The sequence below is a fragment of the Schistocerca cancellata genome, chromosome 5 (genome assembly GCF_023864275.1).
Source record: "Schistocerca cancellata isolate TAMUIC-IGC-003103 chromosome 5, iqSchCanc2.1, whole genome shotgun sequence".
NCBI classification, from domain to species: Eukaryota; Metazoa; Arthropoda; class Insecta; order Orthoptera; family Acrididae; genus Schistocerca; species Schistocerca cancellata.
Window position 1 is genome coordinate 324,208,170 of NC_064630.1, and position 22,769 is coordinate 324,230,938.

At 37.8% G+C, this 22,769-nt stretch overlaps 1 protein-coding gene across 1 annotated transcript in view; it reads left to right on the forward strand.

Annotated features, from left to right (window-relative positions):
• The window catches only part of LOC126187355 (calcium-binding mitochondrial carrier protein SCaMC-2), a 225,517-nt gene that overhangs the window by 187,803 nt on the left and 14,945 nt on the right, over positions 1 to 22,769 (forward strand). Inside the window, exons 5-7 of the mRNA XM_049928384.1 lie at positions 73 to 231; positions 9,467 to 9,724; positions 9,820 to 9,987. Of these exons, the coding sequence (XP_049784341.1) occupies positions 73 to 231; positions 9,467 to 9,724; positions 9,820 to 9,987 (585 nt within the window). The remainder of the gene's footprint in view (positions 1 to 72; positions 232 to 9,466; positions 9,725 to 9,819; positions 9,988 to 22,769) is intronic.

The window sequence follows — 22,769 nt, forward strand, 5'->3', positions numbered from 1 at the left end:
TTGCCAACAGAGTGTAGTCCCATTACTAAAAGTAGCTTAGATGTACACTAATACAAAATTTAATTTCTTCAGTATCTCGATATTGGAGAGGATATGAGCGTACCAGATGACTTCTCGCAGAAGGAGATGAACACAGGGATGTGGTGGCGCCATCTTGTAGCTGGAGGAATGGCAGGAGCAGTTTCACGGACATGTACTGCCCCTCTTGATAGACTGAAAGTTTACCTCCAGGTGAGTTACATTGTTTCCACTTTTTTGTATTGTCTGCACTTTTTTTGTTATTTAAGACTTCAGTCTTCATGTCGTGACTCAACCCATTTCATGGTATACAGTTATCCTCTGCAATATGTGTCATAAATTTCATTCTAACTTTGTTTACACCAGGCTTATAACTGAGAAGACCTACTGCCCTTAATCAAAAAGGCAAACATGTAAGTCTCTGTTAGCAAGATGGTGACGAAGTGATTAGTTTAAAGGGATGGACTCAGTAAAATGTTTATATTCATAGCTTACAATACTCCAGTCAGAGGAACATAATTATAGTGTGTTAAGCACCTGCCTAACAATGTGGGCATGACAATAATTATTCCTCCCTGTATTGTTGCATAAAAGGTTTCAGGCAAATGTTTGCTTTAGAACTAGAGCATTTTCTTTTGTCCTAATAACCATTCTTCTTGATAAATAGACAAAGGAAGGGGAGGAGGGACAGCAAATGAAAAGAATTAATAATCATCCACCTAGTGTGTAAATTGCTCACCTTCATACTTTAGCATAATTACAAGAAGTAAATTAGCCACATGCTCCAAACAGGAGCTTGGTGTTCTTAAAGATGATGCTCAGTGAAATATTCTGTTTTATTGAAAGTTACAGGATTCAGTTTCCTATGTATCCTCTTGGTACATGTCTGAAAGTAAATAGCATAATAATAATTAATAATAATAATAATAATAATAATAATAATAATAATAATAATAATAAACCCCGTGGAGGCCCGGGAAAAGAATAGGCCTCCGGTATGTTCAGCCAGTCGTAAAAGGCGACAAAAAGAACAAACCACTAATAGGGCTAACCCCCTTTTAGTGTGATTAGTTGGTTCAGGACAGAACTAAAGAAGCTTCGGACAAGCGCCGTCATGGTCGGGGACAACGTTTGAACCCTATGCCCGCCCACAATGGTAACGACACTGCTAGCCAACTGGAAAATGATTTAAATCCAAATAGAGGTGTTTTGCAGGATATGCTTCCTGCAACCACCCTAGAAGGAAAACAAAGACAGAGGATGAGATGGTCAGACGAAGTTAATAGACACCTCATGTTCTGTTATTACCAAGCAACAAACCTAGGAACCAGCACAACTGGATACAGATCACAAGTATACACAACATTTATTACCAGATACCCAGAATTAAAATTTTAACAGAACAATGACTAGCTGATCAGATCCGTGTAATAATAAAAAAAACAGGATACCCCTGTCAGAATTAGAAAACATCAAACAACAAGTACAACAAATACTGGAACAAAATAATGAGCAATCAGAAGAAGAAGAAAATACAGTAATGGACTCAAACATCCCAGAGCAAACAAACAAAGAACAACACGCATCAATTAAACAATCAGAGGAAAACGAAATCTTAAGACAGCCACCAGAACAAGCACAAATAGAACACGAAGTGACACAGATGTTAGATGTAGAAGAAAAATTTCAGCTGACATATATAGAATACAAAGACACAAATACAGACATTAGACCATTCTTGCATAGACCGCCAAATAACCCACAAGTCGAAACAACAATAAAAAACTATCAACACAACTATGAAAGAGTTACAACTACTGGTTTATATAGGAGCACTCACTACACTAAATATACACACTAGGCAGAGATCAGAACCAACCAACACACAGAAGAAACCCACAAAACCACCATGGCAACACAGGCTACAGATCAGAATAGAAAAACTGAGAAAAGACATCGGACAGCTAACACAATTTATAGGAAATGAAATGTCAGAAAAAAAACGAAAAAGATTAGGTAAAATTTCACAACAAGAAGCGATAGAGCAATTGGATGAAAAGAAGCAGAAATTACAAGAATTGGCCAAACAACTTAGAAGATACAAAAAAGTGAAAATAGAAGGAAACAAAACCAAATATTCAACACAAACCAAAAGAAATTTTACCAGACAATAGATGACACACACATTAAAATAGACAATCCACCAAACATAACAGACATGGAACACTTCTGGAGCAACATATGGTCAAACCGGTACAACATAAGACATGCACGGTGGATACAAGCAGAAACGGATACATACAAGATGATACCACAGATGCCTGAAGTGATAATTTTGCAACATGCAGTCACCCAAGCAATTAATTCTACTCACAATTGGAAAGCCCCTGGAAAAGATAAAATAGCAAATTTCTGGCTAAAGAAGTTCACCTCAACACATTCACATCTAACCAAATTATTTAACAGTCACATTGCAGACCCATACACATTCCCTGATACACTTACACATGGAATAACTTATTTGAAACCTAAAGATCAAGCAGACACAGCAAACCCAGCTAAATATCGCCCCATAACATGCCTACCAACAATATACAAAATATTAACTTCAGTCATTACACAGAAATTAATGACACATACAACACAGAACAAAATTATAAATGAAGAACAAAAAGGCTGTTGCAAAGGAGCACGAGGATGTAAAGAGCAACTGATAATAGATGCAGAGGTGATATATCAAGCTAAAACTAAACAAAGGTCGCTACACTACGCATACATTGATTACCAAAAAGCTTTTGATAGTGTACCCCACTCATGGTTACTACAAATATTGGAAATATACAAAGTAGATCCTAAATTGATACAGTTCCTAAACATAGTAATGAAAAATTGGAAAACCACACTTAATATACAAACAAATTTAAATAATATCACATCACAGCCAATACAGATTAAGTGTGGAATATACCAAGGAGACTCATTAAGTCCTTTCTGGTTCTGCCTTGCTCTGAACCCACTATCCAACATGCTAAATAATACAAATTATGGATACAATATTACTGGAACATACCCACACATTTGCTATACATGGATGATCTAAAACTACTGGCAGCAACAAATCAACAACTCAACCAATTACTAAAGATAACAGAAGTATTCAGCAATGATATAAATACGGCTTTTGGAACAGACAAATGTAAGAAAAATAGCATAGTCAAGGGAAAACATGCTAAACAGGAAGATTACATGTTGGATAACCACAGCGACTGCATAGAAGCAATGGAAAAAACAGATGCCTATAAATATCTAGGATACAGACAAAAAATAGGAATAGATAATACAAATATTAAAGAAGAACTAAAAGAAAAATATAGACGACGACTAACAAAAATACTGAAAACAGAATTGACAGCAAGAAACAAGACAAAAGCTATAAATACTTATGCTATACCAATATTGACCTACTCATTTGGAGTAGTGAAATGGAGTAACACAGACCTAGAAGCACTCAATACACTTACACGATCACAATGCCACAAATGTAGAATACATCACATACATTCAAAAACTGAAAGATTCACATTAAGCGGAAAGGAAGGAGGAAGGGTATTTATCGACATAAAAAAAACCTACATTATGGACAGGTAGACAATTTAAGAAAATACTTTCTAGAACGAGCAGAAACTAGCAAAATACACAAAGCAATCACTCATATAAATACATCGGCTACACCACTGCAATTTCATAACCACTTCTACAATCCTTTAGATCACATAACATCAACAGATACGAAGAAAGTAAATTGAAAAAGAAAACACTACATGGCAAGAACCCGTATCATCTAACACAGCCACACATCGATCAAGACGCACCCAACACATGGCTAAGAAAAGGCAATATATACAGTGAGACGGAAGGATTCATGATTGCAATACAGGATCAAACAATAAACACCAGATATTACAGTAAGCATATTATTAAAGATCCAAATACCACAACAGATAAATGCAGACTTTGCAAATAACAAATAGAAGCAGTAGATCACATCACAAGTGGGTGTACAATACTAGCAAATACAGAATACCCCAGAAGACATGACAATGTAGCAAAAATAATACATCAACAGCTTGCCTTACAACATAAACTAATAAAACAACACGTTCCCGCATAAAAGTATGCACCACAAAATGTACTGGAGAATGATGAATACAAATTATACTGGAACAGAACCATTATAACAGATAAAACAACACCACATAACAAACCTGACATCATACTCACCAATAAAAAGAAGAAATTAACACAACTAATCGAAATATCCATACCCAATACAACAAATATACAAAAGAAAACAGGAGAAAAAATTGAAAAATACATCCAACTGGCTGAGGAAGTCGAGGACATGTGGCATCAGGATAAAGTTGACATTATACCAATTATACTATCAACTACAGGAGTCATACCACACAATATCCACCAGTACATCAATGCAATACAGCTACATCCAAACTTATATATACAACTACAGAAATCCGTAATTATTGATACATGTTCAATTACCCGAAAGTTCCTAAATGCAATGTAACATATACTGTACAGTTAAAAGGAAGTCACGCTTGATCAAGGTCCGAGTCTTTTTTCCATTTTTGACCAGGCATAACGTCTGAGAAAAAGAAAGAATGATAATAATAATAATTAATAATAATAATAATAATAATAATAATATTAATATTTCAATCATGTGCTACAGATCAATCGTGTTTGCAGGCCTGCAAACATAGCAGTTGAAAAATGCTTGTGTGTGGGCATTTTATATTGCCATGATCACCATCAAACTTCATAAGGCTTAATGTGCTCAGACTAACAACATACCTCCTTCTCATCTGTTTCCTACCTCTCTTGTAGAGTATCGTTATAATAATAATAATAATAATAATATAATAATAATAATAATAATAATAATAATAATAATAATAATAATAATAATAATAATAATATTGTTATTGTTATTGTTGTTATTGTTATTGTTATTGTTATTGTTGTTATTGTTATTAATTCCCCTAGTTGAGGCAGCTGCACCAATACCTTTTTGAACTCAAAAATTGCGTCGTATACCTGTGGTCTCAACAGAGATCACCCCAAAAACCAAAATTCAATTTGAATGCACGATGGAAAAGAGGACCACAGAATCACTACCCCTGACACCAGTCAATAGACTGGATTCTCCTGATCATTGAATTCTAGGGGATCAGGGACGCCATGTGGAGAAGAATCGGAGCTTCTCAAAAGACTTCTCACACACTCAAAACGAAGTGTAAAAACTTTATTGGCACAATTAATGTGAGCACCCTCACTATAACAGGCAAATTAAAGCAAGCTACCAACACAATGGGAAAATTTGACCTGAAAATCACTGCACTGCAAGAGACAAGATTCATGGATGAAGGACACTTTAACACAGATAATTACAGGAGCTACAAGGGCAAACCTGCCCTAAAAGTAAGAGACAAACTACCACTTTTCAGAACTGGATTCGCCGTACGCACTTCCATACTCAACTCAGTTAATGAATTCATGTCTCCCAATGAAAGTCTCTCCCTACTTTCAGTAAAATCAGCTAATAAAATCTACATTTTTATCAATGTGCATGCCCCACAAATCACCACAATAAAATGGACCCTGAAACAGTGGACAATTTCTAGGAAACACTAGAAGAAAGAACAAATAAAATACCAAGGCACCATGTGAAAATCTTATTAGGCAATTTTAATGCACAGTTAAGCAAGGGGAAAAAAATCAGTGATGCCGCTGGCCACCATACCAAACACAAACGTACCAACAAGTATGGTAAAAAACTAATTGACTTCTGCAGAAACTTCGAACTTAAAATCATGAGTACCCAATTTCCAAAACCTGCACATAAATTAACCATGTGAGGATCACCCATTCTTAGACAGGGTGAATACCAAATTGACCATGTTGCAATTTCCAAAGAAAATATAAAAGAAATTCTAAATGTCAGACCCCAAAAGGTGTCTTTGAATCAGATCATCATCATCTTCAAATAAAAACAAAATTCCAACCCAACAGAATGCTAAAAAGGCCACCCAAAAGAACAAAACCAGATCCAGAATATCTGAACCTCAACAAAGAAACAATCATCGTGCAAATCAATCAGGAAAAATCAATGGACTGGAAGAAACTAACAGAGAAAATTCAGGAAGCCATCAAGATGATGAAGAGATTGATGAGATAAAAGAAATTATTCAGATAGTAAAGGGAGAGGAAAATTTAATACTCATGGGTGACTGGAATTTGATAGTAGGGAAAGGAAGAGAAGGAAACGTAGTAGGTGAATATGGAATAGGGGTAAGGAATGAAAGAGGAAGCCGCCTGGTAGAATTTTGCTCAGAGCATAACTTAATCATAGCTAACAGTTGGTTCAAGAATTATCAGAAGGATGTAGGTTGCAGTAGGTACTGGGAGATGAAGAGGCTTGCACAGGATAGAGTAGCATGAAGAGCTGCATCAAACCAGTCTCTGGACTGAAGACCACAACAACAACAATCAAATTAGGACAACCCCTCGCACCAGGAAACATCGCTTGTGGAACGCAACCTGCGATCAAGCATTCAACAACCGAATAAATGTGTGGAAAAAATTTAGCAGTCGCAAAACTGAAGAAAGCTGGGAGAACGTTCTTAAAACCCAAAAACAAACATCAAAAATAATTAGAAAAGAAAAATGGGAATATGACAACAACAGACTCTGCAAAATCCAGCAAGATTTCATCAAAAATAATAAAAGAAATTTCTGTAAGACTTCAAGAGAAAACTTACAGGCATACCAAGTGCCTAGCTTGTGCTTCAAAAATACCAATGGCTCTTTGGAAACTAACACGAAAGGTAACTGCAAAATCTTAGCCCACTATTTCAGTTCCCTCCTCGACTGCATATCACCCAAAGAAAAACTTGTCTTCTCTTCTCCAGTATTCACACACCCAGACTCCCATGCCCCTTATCTCGAATAAATTACGGAGATAGTCAAACAGTTGAAAAATAACAAAGCACCAGGAAAAGAAGGGATCATTGCTGTATTCTGGAAACTAAACGATTCTGTACTTATACAGAAACTACATCATATAATATCAGACACATGGATGATGGAGCAAATACCAGAGGACTGGAAATGTGCTTTCATTCACCCTGTACACAAAAAGGGCGACAAGACAGACATCAACAACTACAAAGGAACTTCCTTGCTCCCAGTCAGTTACAAAATCCTTTCAAAAAAACTTTTAAACAAGATAGAATCCTAAGCAGATCCAGTAATTGGTGAATACCACGCTGGATTCAGAAAAGGACGATCATGTGCAAAGCAGATCTGGTGCTTAAAAGATGATATTCCAAATGAGGAAATGCAGAAATACAGTAGTTACATTCATCGACTTCAGAAAAGCATAAGATTCAGTGGACCATGAAACCCTGTTTAAAATCGTGGAAGAATTTGGGATCGACTGAAAGACCCAAAAAATCATAGAACAGGCACTTACAGGAAGAACATCCAAAGTGAAATTCCTGGGCAAAATGTCAGAATCGTTCAAAATCAAACCTATAGTCCGACAGGGAGACAGACTATCCTCAATGCTCTCCAATATTATTCTAGAAGAGATCACCACGGAATAGGAATCTCATGTAAAGGGCATCCAAATTGGTATCAGAAAAGAGAACTGAATTGAAGTCAAGTGCCTTGCTTTCGCTGACAATATTGCGTTTATCACCAGTAACAGAACAAAAGTGATTCACGCAGTGGAAAAGATGCATGAAATTTCACAAAAAAAACCAGACTACAGATATCTTATGAAACAACCAAGTATATGGGAAGACAGCCAGAAAATAAATTCCCTTCAATCACAAAACATGGTAAAATTGCACAACTCTGCCATTTTAAATACCTCAGAGAAACATACAGTTTTAAGGATTAAACCAAATCGCCAATGAACAAAGAATCACCAAGCTCTAGAAGGCCCCAAGCCAACATGGACACATTATAACAAGAAGTGAATTTCTACAAAATCAATATTAAGGCAATATAGAGCAGTGATTCTTCCAGAAGCAATCTACGCAGCTGAAACAATGGTGATTGGTGGTCATTCAAAAATTAGGGAAATAGTAAAGCAGGAAAGAAAACTTACTGGGAAGATTTACGGGGTAATTAACAAAAACGGCATTTGGATGAAGAGACCACAAAATGAGCTCTATAAAGACCAACACAGTAACAGATGAAATCTGAAAACGCCAAGCCAAATTTTATACACATATCTACAGGATGGAAGACTCCAGAAGAGCAAGGAAACTTTTCAGTATTATAAAAAAAGTGTAAGTGCAGTACAGAATGGCTGAAAGAAGTCCAGAGGGATCTGCAGCAGATCAACATAAAAATCTTTTAGACTGCACTTGGTGCTGGAATAGAATCACAAGTGTGAAGTTTGAGGAAAGAACATCGCACCAGCCTGATAAAAAATGGACAGAAGAACGGAAGGAGGAGCATTCTGAGAGGATGAAGGGTGTTGGAGACGCAAAGAAGAAAAATGTGCAGAGATGAAATTATGAATTAAAGTTCAATAGCTCTCCTAAAGGGGAACAATCGCGACGACGATGTTGATAACAACGATGATGATGATGATGATGATTGATGATGATCACTGTGATAATCAGAATCTTGAAAGCACTTCAAAATAAGCTATCTTGAATCTTGTGTTTTACTTGCAATTCAGATATGCTTTACAAACTTCATTCACAATGTTATTTGTGTCACTTTGTGCACTGTCAGGTATTAGAGTGGTATAATACCTCAACACAAAATATACACAACTGTTGGAATTACATTTTAGTTTAAGATCGTTTTTCGACCGTGAGCAGCATCCTTATATTCTGACATGTTCCTTTAGAATTTTTACAAAAAAATGAACAAATGCAGAAATCTTTTTAGCAAATGAGGGATCTAATTAAGATACTTGTGGAATCAAATTGATCCTGTGTTATGCATCTATGTATATGGTAGGTACACAAATATACAGTATCTCTAATTTCTTTTGTGTCTTTTCTTAGAGCATAAGAATACATTTGTAGTTAACTGTTGTTCCACTGTTGCTGAATTTTCAGTTTTGACAATTGTTAGATTGTAAGGATGCACACCATGGCTGAAAAACAGTCAGCATTCACTCGTATACCACGACAAATAGTTTAGGTTGGTGGTTTGATTCTTGGTTGTTTGCAAAATTAGAAAGAACCATATTTGTCTCTGCCATCATCCCCCCCCCCTCTCAATCCACTTTCCCCCACTTTTCTTCACAACTCGTGATTTTCAAAAGTGGGAATGCCTTATTGTTTCTGTACTGGAGAGCTACATCCCAACATTAAGTGCAAGCATTTATGTTCTGTTGCAGGTCCACGGGTCAAAACAAACAAGCATGAGGTCATGCTTAAACCATCTCTTTAAGGAAGGAGGTTTTTGGAGCTTTTGGAGAGGCAATGGGATAAATGTTGTTAAGATTGCTCCAGAATCTGCTATTAAGTTCATGGCTTATGAACAGTGTAAAAGACTAATCCGAGGAAATAATACTCGTGAACTTTCGATCTATGAAAGATTTGTAGCTGGATCTCTTGCAGGTGGCATAAGCCAGACTGCAATATACCCACTAGAGGTAAAGTGTTCATGATATTATTTCTATATTTTTTGCTTTTGAATTATGGAGTCGTGTAATGTATTTGTTATTCTAACTTTTGTCAATTTTTGCAGGTGCTGAAAACAAGATTAGCTTTACGTAAAACTGGCCAATATAAAGGAATAGCAGACGCTGCCAAAAAGATTTACAAGAAAGAAGGACTAAGGAGCTTCTACAGAGGCTATGTTCCTAACTTACTAGGAATTATTCCATATGCAGGAATCGACCTTGCTGTGTATGAGGTAGGTAATCATGACATGTTTATCTTATAATAGTTACCTTTTAATCTTGTAATTAAAAGGGACCATTGATGGTAGTGGTTGTGGTGGTGGTTGTTATTTTATCATTGTTAGTAGCAACAGTAGTGCACAGTCTAATACATACAGTTCTGAACTCCTGCTTGTGTTTTTACCCACTGTGGCAGTGGCAAGCTAAATGGGTGGTTGGATGTGGCACCTGGTAAATGCAGATAACATTGTTTGTTAGTTTGTGTAATGGTTCTTACAAACTGACTTGCTTGTGTAGTATAGATTGGTGTCCCCCCCACTCCTCCCCACCAGCCTAATGGTACTTGCGGTAACCAGGTTTGAAAAAAGTAATAAAAAGCAATGATGAAGATGATTATTGGCAAAAGCATCAGCCACATAAAGGAGGGACTGACATTAATACCTATTGAAGCAAAATTGCAGTTGTATTATTAGTCATGAAACCAAATTTCTGTCCACTTACCAACATGAACTTTTCATTTACATTTAAAATGAAAGCTTCAGCCAGGTACCCTCGCCATTGCTTCATTCCTTGTAAGAATATGAGAACATAAAGATTAGTTATACTGCTTTTTTTTCTTTTATGACAATGTGACATTATTTAAATTTTTTTTGTTTAAAGTGACATACTGCACTATTGTATTTTTTTATTTATTTTTCAGTTCAGTTACTTTATTACAGTGATCGCCTCGTCATATTTACTTCAGTTTCATCATATCAACTTCTGCTTTCTTCTGACATTCTTTCTTCATATATGTATTTTTTGTCGCAGAAATAATTACTACTGGTATCCCTGTGCATTGTAATCAGTGTCATATAAAATTTTTCACAAAAATCTGCCATTACTTGGAACTGCCTGAGCCCAAGGACATTACTACTGATGGAAGTGATCAAGAGTCATAATTTTGACGGCACGCTTTCAAATACGTCAAGCAGCCTTACCTGCATGATCTTGTAAACATAAGCAATTTAACTAGTAGTTGATAGTATTTTTGTGAAATTCATGCAGGAATGTGTGTTAGTATGTATTGTAAGGCATGTGGAAAATGTTTTGTCTGCATATTATTAAAAAAAATTTAAAAGTTAGGCTCTAGGCTTATTTTTTGTTTACATTTTTTAAGTAGTAAAAATTTGAATTAATACACTCTTGAAAATAGCATCCATATATCCTGTGGAACCCTATTTACGAATTTCCAATAACTGTTTTGTATTCCAGTCAACTGCAGCTGTTGAAAGGCATGATATTAGGAAGAACACTGCTTGCAGCTGGCAAAATTGTTGTTTATTAAAACACAACTGGTTTTGCGGCTTTAAGCCGCATCATCGGATAAAATCTACGTCATAAAAAGCAAAGTACAGTGTCATCACATTTTGCGGATATTAAAATTAGCAAAGGAATGTGAAAAATATACTCACAGTGTTAAAAGATTTAGGTATACCCATCCCTCATAGCCAATTTACAATTCAGAGAATATTGTCAGTACTATGGTGAGCAAAATTTAATGATGATGATGTCCATTCTATAAGATTTGAATGCCTTTAAAAAGAAAATTATGGTGAGTGTAAGCTAGAAGTTTTTGGAAAGGGGCCAGACTGCCGATAAAGGATTGTCACTGCGAACGTGATTAGTCATGGCACATGCAAATTACAACGTGGAAAGAATTGGGTGGCAGTGTGTTACCTGTATGACAGCAGAGCAGATCAGTGCAGGCAGCCAGTTAGTCTCTCTTCATCGCTTTTGCCTTGTTCTGCACTGAGCTCCTTGCTGTCATACTGGCCACCTGATTTTTTCCACATTGTAATTTGCGTATGCCACAACTAATCATGTTAGCAGTGACAATTCTTTATTGTCAATCCGGCCTCTTCTTTTAAAAAAGTGTATGTCCACCCACTATAAAATATTGTCTTTCTTCTTTCTAGATGCAGGAAATTCTTAAAGAATGGGGCAATTACTCTTTACCTTTCGCTTGCCATAGTATTGACGACATTCTCTGAATAGTAAATTTTGACTAGGGGTGATGGGTATGTATATGGTCTTTTAACTTTGTGGGTATATTTTAGACATTCCTTTACTAATTTTAATACCTGAAAAATGTGGTAACACTGTACTTTGCTTTTCACCACATAGGTTCACCTGATGATGTGGCTTAAAATTTCGAAAATGGTCATGTTTTAATAAACAACAATTCTACAAGTTGTAAATGCAGTTCTTCCTGACATTGTGCCTTTCAATAACTAGCATTAAGAATAAAGGATTATACTAAACATCAATCCCACAGGGACCATGTAGGCAAGATTTGTTCCATTCCAGGATAACTGAGGGGGGCTGATTTTATTGCTGCTTAATTCAAATGTATGTAGAGGTAGTGTACTTTCATTTTAGTTAAACGAATTTGCACAAATCTTAGCGTGTTTGCATATAGATTTAATTTCTGCAAATGGGGGTTTCAGTTTATCCTGGGAATATGTTTACTTGTTCTTGCTACAACTGCTAAAGAAGTTGAGTGAGAAGTGTTTGACATTGTGTATGATTGTAAACAGTTCAAATGAGAAACTAGTTGTATATTTCTTTTCACTTGGGTGACTATAGTTGTGTTGGAATTAGGGAAATAAAGGGGGGATTTTCAGTGATTATTTAAGGTACTCACTAAAGATGGAAAGATAGTGGAACAGCAAGGTAAAGTGCCTACCCTTCAGGCTGAATTAGATGTACACTTACACCTGCAGCCACATATACTTTACAAACAACTGTGAAATGCGTGGCAGAGGGATTGTGTCCTAAGAACTTAACAGTATAGGATTAGAATGCACAAATGTTTTGTAATCACTCTACTCCACAACCATTCTAGTTACGATTTTTATGATTTTCCTATCTTAAATAAACTGAAATGGTTGCTACCACACTTCCTGCACCAAAATCCATGCCATCACCTTTGTGTCTCAAAGAATCCCAAAATATGGCCATCTGTAAATTTCGGCGCACAATGAACTTATGCAGACACTCACACAAAAGCCATCTTAGAACGGGATTCTTGTACCGAAAGTGATCTGGAGATAACTTAGATGCAATTTAAGCAGAGGACATTGTTTCTTCCTCACTGATATTCATGAGTTTTGTTCCACTTTAAACTGAAATAGCCTTGTCATTTACCTATGATATTTGCATGAAAGGGACCTGTTAAGGCTGAGATATGTATAGTATCAGTATCACATAATTTCATATGTACATCTCATTGTGAACATAGATGGGGGCATGGGGTGTCACCAGCCTAAAAACTCCACTCATGTCCATGACCTTTCATAGAACCCAGAGAAATTCTGATCGTATGTAAAGTCTGTCAATGGTACCAAAGTTGGTGTCCAGTCCATAGTGAATGAGAGAGGAGCTAAAATTGAGAGTAGCAAAGCCAAAGCCGAACTGCTTAACTGTTTTAAATGTTCCTTTACAAAGGAAAACCCAGCAAATTGCCTTAGTTTAATCCTTGTACCAGTCAAAAGATGAATAAATTGTTAAAACTGGATAAAGCTCCAGGCCTCAATAGAATCCCTGTCAGATTCCATACTGAATTTACAACTGTGTTAGCCCTTCTTCTAACTCTAACCCATTGTAAAACGCTTGAACAAAAAACAGTGCCCATTCGTGGAAGAGGGCACAGGTCTCACTCGTCTACAAGTAGGGTAGTATAAGTAATCCACAAAACAACTGTCCAGTATTTCTGACATTGAAACTTCCTGGCAGATTAAAACTGTGTGCCGGACTGAGACTCGAACTGGACCTTTGCCTCATACAAGCAGATGCCCTACCGACTGACCTACCCAGGCATGACTTACAACCAGTCTTCACAGCTTCAGGTCTGCCAGTACCTCATCTCCTACCTTCCAAACTTGGCAGAAGCTCTCAGAATTCTGGTTGAGGGGTGTAATGGGTGTGATAGTAGCTTCATATTCAGAAGGTTGTGTGTTCGAATCTTGCCAGGTGCAGTAAATTTTTTGAGAGTTTCCGTGGGATTCCTGACATTGATTTGTGGTATAATCTTAGAAAGTATTCTGAGCTCGAAGATAATGAGGTGTCTTGAACTGTGTCGACCAGCAAGGATTTCGAAAACATCGATCGTGTGAAACCCAATCACACTTTTCCCACCTTACATACTGAAAACTTTGGATCAAGGTAATCGTGTAGAAGCATTATTTCTTGATTTCCAAAAAGCATATGACTCAGTACCACACCTATGCTTGTTTTCAAAAGTACAGTCATATGGAGTATTAACCCTTTTAACTGCTCTGGACGTGTTAACACACATGCTTTAATACCTGTCCCTGTGTGCTCTGAATGTGTTTACGCGCACCACCAGTCCTTCTACCTGGTACTCTGAATGTGTCTATGCGTATGCACATTCAGAGTATCAAGTAGGACAGGTGGTGCGCGTAAACGTGTTCAGAGCACACAGGGACAGGTAAAAAGGCACACGTGTTAACATGTCCAGAGCAGTTAAAGGGTCAAGGTAAATTGAGGACTTTTTGGCAGGGAGGACACAGCATGTTACCTTGGATGGATAGTCATAGTCAGATGAAGTAGTAAATTCGGGTGTGTCCCAGGGAAGTGTGTTGGAACCCTTGCTGTTCTCGTTGTATGTTAATGACCTTGCAGATAATATTAATAGTAATCTCATGGTATTTGTGGATGATGTAGTTATCTATAATGAAGTACTATCTGAAAAAAGCTGCATAAATATTTGGTCACATCTTCATAAGATTTAAAGTAGTGTAGGGTTTTGCAACTTGCTCTAAATGTTCAGAAATGTAAAATTTTGCACTTCACAGAACAAAAAAGAAAAAGAAAAATGTAGTATCCTATGAGTATAATATCAATGAGTCACAGTTGTAATCGGCCAATGTATATAAATACCTGGTGGTAACACTTCATATGGATTTGAAATGGAGTGTTAACATAGGTTCAGTCATGGGTAAAGCAGGTGCTAGTCTTTGGTTTATTGGTAGAATTACTTGGAAAGTGCAATCTGTCTACATAGAAAATTGCTTAGGTCACTTGTGCGATCAGTTCTAGAATATTGCTCAAGTGTGTGGGACACATACCAAATAGGACTAACAAAAGATATTGATGTATGCAGAGAAGGGCAGCATGAATGGTCACAGGTTTAACGCACGTGAGAGTTTCACTGAGAAACGGAAGGGAAGGAACTCAACTAGAAGACTCTTGAAGATGGATTAAACTACCCTGAGAAAGTCTGTTAACAGAGTTTCAAGAACCAGCTTTAAATGATTCCGTAGGAATATACTACAGTCACTTATGTGTTGCTCTCATAGGGAATGTGAGGATAAGATTAGAATAATTACAGCATGCATAGAGCCATTCAGTCAGTCATTCTTCCCAATACTCCGTACGAGGTCTGTTCAAAAAGTACCAGGACACGCGTAATTTTGGACCGATGGTGTGTTGGAATGAAAATGGTTGGCATCCCTGCACTCGCCTGTGTTTAATGTGCAACTGCTGGAAGTTTCATTGTTGTATGTCCATTAGTTGTTGTTCAGTCTTGTATTAAGTAGAATGTTGTGCTGCATAGTTTGTGAATTTTGAGATGGGAGAGTTAGAGGAGCAACGCGTCTGCATTACATTTTTTGTGAAACTCAAGAAGACCTTTGCATATACACACTAAATGGTGCAGGAAGCCTATGGTGATGAGTAGGTAAGCCATACTCTGTTACAAATGTTTGACACGGTTTAAAAATGACCGTACAAAAGTTAAACATGACCCTCATTCAGCACGCCCTTTGACGTCCACCAATGATACTCGTGTTGGGAATTGTGTGTGACAATCACAGACTGAATTTCTGAGAGATTGCAGAAGAATGTAACATTTCAGTTCGATCGTGTCATGAAATCCTGACACACCATCTTGTTGCATTGTGTTGTCACCAAGTTCGTCCCATGGCTCATGAGTCAAGACAAGAAAGACCTTCACCTCACAATCTGTGAAGAGCTTTTGGATTGTGCAAATGAGAATGAGGATGAGATGATCCTTAAGAGAATCATAACTGGTGATTAGACGTGGGTCTGCAGTTGTAATGCTGAGACCACAGTTTAGTCTCCACAGTGGGTCCGGAAAGGACCAAGAAAAGGTCGACAGGTTAGTTTAAAACCATGCTGATAGTTTTCTTTGACTTTGAAGAATTAGTTCATCACGAATTCATGCCACAGGGACAAACCGTTAATCAGTGGTACTATTGGTACGTGCATCACGATAATCCACCCTTATATTCATCCCTGTTGGTGTGTGACTACTGCACAGAAAATGAAATCACTGTGCTGCTGTATCATTCATACTCTCCAGACCTGGCCCCTATGGATTTTTTTTTAATTTCCAAAGTCGAAACAGCATTGAAAGGACGAAGATTTGCAACGTCAGATGAGATAAAAGAAAATTCAAAACTCACAGATGGTGCTTCGTACAATACATCAAGAAGCGTACTGCTTTCGGAAGTGGAAATGGCATTGGGAGTTGTGCTTCAATTGTGAGTAGAGTATTTCAAAGGAGACTATTCACAATAAGTAAAAGGTAAGCATAGAAAAAATTTATGGTGTAAGGTCTGGAATTTTTGAACAGAACTCGTATGTGAATGTAACAGGAAGAAACTCTAATAACCGGTACAATGGGACTTCCTCTGCCGTGCACCTGACAGTCGTTTGCAGTGTATAGGTGTAGATGTGTCTGCAGACACCCTCCTCCCATCAAAAATTATATTTGTTTATTTTCTCACCTCTGTGGCTAAGTGGTCAACATGGTTGACAGTTTTTCGTAGGACCCATCTTGAATTCACAGGACTGGAATGAGATGCACTAAGTCTCATGATGACAACTCTGGAGCTGCTTGAATGAAAAGTAGTAACTCGATCTAGGAAATTTGACAGCTGCCAAGAGAGTGGTGGGATGACCCCTACGCCCATCCATACAACATCCAGATGATACCATCAGCAGACGATCACACGACAGTAAGGTGGTACTGACCACCAGTATCTGTATTGTATGTGTGATGGAGGTCTTCTGTAATAATTGGAAAGGACATTTGATGAATAGTCCGTTTTTTGGTACCTCTCACTTAATTGTCTGTGTCAACCAGGGTAATGTCTCGATTCAGCATTTCTCTAAAGTTCCCACTTCACAATAACTCGCATGTCTGACAGATTAGTCATTAAAATCAAACAATGGAAAATCCAGGATGGAGTGTAACAATACCAGAGAAGGAAAGTTGCTACTCACCATATAGCGGAGATGCTGAGTCGCGATAGGCACAACAGAAAGATTCACACAGTTACAGCTTTCAGCCATTAAGACCTTCTTCAGCAGTATATGCACATACACACAGGCACACTCACGCAAACACAACTTGCACACACGTTTGCAGTCTCAGAGAGCTGAAACCACACTCTGAGACTGCAGATGTGCGTGGAAGTTCTGTCTGTCTGTCTGTCTGTCTGTCTGTCTGTGTGTGTGTGTGTGTGTGTGTGTGTGTGTGTGTGTGTGTCTATATATACTGCTGACAAAGGTCTAATGGCTGATAGCTATAATTATGCGAATCTTTTTGTTGTGCCTATCGCGACTCAGCATCTCCGCTATATGGTGAGTAGCAACTTTCCTTATCTGCTATGATTAAAGTCCTTAGAAGTTTAAGACAAGTTGTGTGAATCATTGGGCATGTAGAAACAGGCCCTATTCAAACATGGTCTGTTTTCTGTACTTGTGTCTAGAGGCATTGCTTGATTCCATACAAAATAAGTTAAGTCAGGTATTAAGAATCTGTGGGCCTTTGCATGTTCTAGTACCTGTTACTACTTCCAACTTCTTGTTTCCCTTGTCTCCCTTTAATCTGTACAGACATTTTTCTTGGAAATGAGGTACAACCAACTGCAAATTGTGGTTCACATTGGAACAAATTATGCCTGTCCTATGGGCTCTGAGGTTGTACTTCGATCATTCTAGTTACTGGCAGAGAAGGATGAGAAGAACAGCTGAGCTTGAGGAATTTCGCCGAAGATCACAATCTACAGCATTGCTCTCCAGAACTGATTGTAGTCCACAGATTGCAAGTCAGTTCAAAGGTTTCAAACAGAGACTTCAAAGATTCTATAATAAGCTGGGCTGTGACTTCCTTAACTTACACCATAGGGTTCAGACCTGTAGGCCACCTGCTAAATGGATCAGGGGTGCACAACACACCAGAGGCTATTATCGAGTTAAGTGACTGTAAATCGGGTGCACACAAGGTTTGTTTTAGAATAGGTCACTCTCCATCCAGTTCCGATAGTGGTAGCTGTTATGAGACCCTGTAGTGTTAGTGTAAAATCCAAAGAATTGACCTCCTGCTCCTGCCCCCCCCCCCTCCCCCCCCCCCACACACACACACGTAGTGATCCTGCCAAAAGTATTTACAACAAAGTCTCAGTGTTTGGATCAGGTACAGAAAGCTGTCTAAATCCTGAACCTGACAATAGTGAAATTTTTGGAGTAAAATTAAGTTTGTATTTGTCACAGTAGATAGGGAACTGAACAACCTGGAGGTAGAAATTGAAGTGTGTGCAGATTATTTGAACAATGTGCAGTATGGGTAAGGTGCAGTATCAACTTAAAACTGGGTACTTCTATTGACCGTAAGACATCTCCACCCCCCCCAACCACTGTGCTACCCCTATGTGTAACTGAACACTTTAGAGTAAACTTCAGCTAACTAATACCAGTTTTCTGCAGTCATACTGTCACAACTGTAGTGTACTTTAATCATCCAACAAGTGAAAGGGATGATTACAGTTTTCTAAGTGGTGGGTGTGACAAGATATCGTGCAAAAAAATACTAAATGCTTTCTCTGAAAATTATTTGAAACATTTAAATATTGTGGTTGTAGGGTCTTCGCAGCATGCATTACCTATTGACAAAAGTTTAATGTGTGGCTTGGAATTCCACCAGTGCCATCCTGAATACTTCTCCCTCGAGCAATTGTGATTTTCAAAAACAACTATAAACCCACTGGGATTTCACCCCAGTCCCACCACCAGCAACAAACTTGGTTTGCACTTTGCAATTTTCTGGTGAAACTGGAATGGATTCAGAAGTCCATTTGTCAGTCTTCTTGTTGTGAATTTCAGTAGTTTGATATTTCATTCCTCGTTGTGTGTTTTAAATAATTTAAATTATATTGAGGTAATCAAAATTCTGTAGAAAAAATTACACAGAAGCATTGTATGTCACCACACTCATTCAACTTAGTTGACAAGCCATTATTTCTTACATTTAATTTTTGGTGCTGAATTTCTTTGCCTTCTTGGGTGGTTTCCAGTAATTTCCACTGTGCAGTTTTGCTGCCATAATGCTGTGTATTACTTATTATAGGGTAAAAATTAATGATATGAATATAATAGAGGGAAACATTCCACATGGGAAAAATATATCTAAAAACAAATATACTGTAACTTACCAAATGAAAGTGTTGGTATGTTGATAGACAAAACACACACACACACACACACACACACACACACACACACACACACACACACACACACACACACACACGCACACATCCATGCGCGTGCGTGCGCGCGCGTGCGAGTGTATACCTGTCCTTTTTTCCCTCTAAGGTGAGTCTTTCTGCTCCCGGGATTGGAATGACTCCTTACCCTCTCCCTTAAAACCCACATCCTTTAGTCTTTCTCTCTCCTTCCCTCTTTCCTGATGAAGGAACCATGGGTTGCGAAAGCTTGAAATTTGTGTTTGTGTGTGTTTTTTGTCTCTATCAACATACCAATGCTTTCGTTTGGTAAGTTACAGCATCTTTGTTTTTAGATATATTTATTATAGGGTAATACTGATGATGATCAAATTTCTTGCATGGTGATTTGCTAAAAATTTAATCGCATATTCAGATTACAGAATTTTCTGCTTAGTTAGATATTTAGTTGCCGATTTCTCTTCAGTATTATTTCACATTGCTCCAAATTATGTATCGCATTATAAAGGTGATAGATTGAGCACAACTGTCCACAGTCTATATTACGCATCTATCTGAGGTGCCCTAATCAAGACCGTATCAATCACAAACCAATGTTCACTGTTAAACAGACAACACTTTTCTTTTATTGTTCATATTTTATGTGACATTTCAAGCCATATCCTATGTAGCACTTAACCCCTTCGCTGCTGTCTGTGTATAAACCTATCCTGCTACGCCATTCCCCAGGAGCTGCAGATGTGTGTGGGCGCCGCTTGGGTTTTCCTACAGTGCAATGGCTATCTGTATGCGTCCTGAGCTGCCGACCTCTCATTGCTGCAGACGAATTACTTCCAAATGTCAATGAATAAAAAATTTTAGAGTATTTATCACACAATGTATGTGCCTCATTGCATGCTGTTGTTAAGAAAACCTTGCTTAAGTATCTTGAATATTTTATAAGATACAATGATTGCCATGGCCACATGAATAAGTATTTTGTATGGACCAGAACACCATCTCTTAGCACAGCCACCAGTATTTGGTGAGCAGTTTAGCCATAATAAAAACCCTCAGCACAGAATGCAGAGAGCACTTCTGTAGCAGTGAAAGGATGAATGGTTAATGGTCTGGCTTACAGAAATCTCACGCTATGGGAGAGCAATGTATGCTCATATTGACTACTTCACTGAGACATCATTATTAACTACTAACCAATCTTATTTTCCTTTTTTTGGTGATATTGGTATACATTTTCCAGATTTTATTACAAAAGATGTACACAGAAATACATGTGCTGAACTAGAAAAAACTGTGCCACTTTGCAGCAATAGCCAGGGTTGGACCCTTAGACAATATTTATTGTAACCTCACGTGAGTAGTTCTGCTGTTGTGAACAGTGTGTCTTTGCTTGCCACATTTATTAAAGAGCTTGGCCTTTGGTAGGATCTTGATATGAGTAGGATATATTGAACAAAACTGAAAGACTTTCATGTCTGTTTATTTCTGCCTTTCATTTTGAAACACACACTGTCAGTGGCTATTGCTCTTCATTCTTCGATCCTCCTAGGGACTTCTTACTGAGGAAAATGACCCAAAGTTTTACCCAACAACTCGGTCAATCCATGCAAACAAAAAACTAGCTCCAAAGTTTCCACAAATAGTGATTATCCAGTTAAGTTTGCATAACTGTATTAACCTCTCTAGCTCCTTTATGAAGCTTAAGATACTTCCTGTTGGTGGCCTGTAAATTGCCGGTATTACAAGCATGTATTTTTCCTGATCTACTATTACGCTACAGTACTCAAAGATCTTTTCAACACCGTATTCAGTGACCTGTAGGGCATGGAGTTTCTACATCTTTTGCATGTAGAGACATTCGCACTTCTTTCTTGTTGGTTCTAAGGTGGTATAATATTAGCTTGTATCCACCAAGATTAATCTGTTCAATTTCTGTGACTTCCATATGATGGCCTGATATGCACAAGAAGTCTGCCAACATTCCGTTCCATCCCTTCATTTTCTGGTATTATGGACATGCAAACTTCACCCTTTTGATTGACACTTCTAATGTTTTGATGGAAGATACTAAATGCATGTACTTTTAATGTCCATGGCTTTGTTAAAGCCACATTATTTTGTTCTGCCAGTAGCTGTTTCAACTGTGATTATATTTATTCTGCAATTCATGTCTTTTGGATGAATTTACCGTTAAGAGTGGTCTGCAGAATGCATTTAGAACCACTGGTGTGAGGAGGATAACTGTTTGGCCAGACTAGGTTCTTTTGTCAGTTAGCTGTGCAAATAGCCTCTTAACCAGAAGCATTGCTGTGCAAACCGTGCCTTATGTGGTACAGTTTAGTGTGGGGTGATGCGTCAGTTCCTACTGTTGGGGTGATGCGTCAGTTCCTACTGTTCCATGATATGCTTTTCCAAGATCCTCTCCCAGAGCGCCTAAACCACAGGTAACATCGTTAAACACTACAGTTGGCTTAAAAATACTAGCAAACTGATGATCACTTCCCAGATACTTTCCTACAGGATCTGACATTCCCCTCCTATGACTGCTACACAACAATCAAACCAAATTAGTCATTGTAATTTTTTTTTCCAACACTTGGCGTCCACTTTTACCTTCTGTACTGAAGGACTGCTATTTAACTTCCTGTGTTGTGTCAGTCATTTTGTTTTCAGTCTGCAAAGCATTGCAGCTACTGGTGACAGCTACACTGATCTATAAGACTGGAACCTCTCCTGGATGCTTTCATTGAATTTATAGGCTTGACAATAATCCAGTCTTCTAGTCTAGCCCAAATGATACTACTGCAAATTGTAGCTCACAGAGCTGCTAATTCTCTTCTTACATTACTGTCAAATCTGCATAATTCAAGATAACACGTTCTTTTTCTATTTTTGTATAGTCGTAGTGACGCTCGCTGCTCCTCCAGGTGTGACCAACAGCATTCCTCACGTAGGTTGTGATACAGTATCCACTGTGAAATTAGTGTCTGCATTCCTTATCCCTTATTTTGTAAGTAGATGAAGTGTGTGTTCCATCCATTAATGTCATCTGCACTGACTGACTGCTTCATAAAGTTAACCGGAATGATTCCACCACCTAGTTGACCAAGTTCACTGATAAGATGATGTTACAGCAAACATTTAGTAACTCTGTTATTGTCAGTAGCAATGTAACTTCACATAATGGGTTTGATATATGAACAAGTTCCAGAAGAAAATGGTGGCATCACTACAAAGAT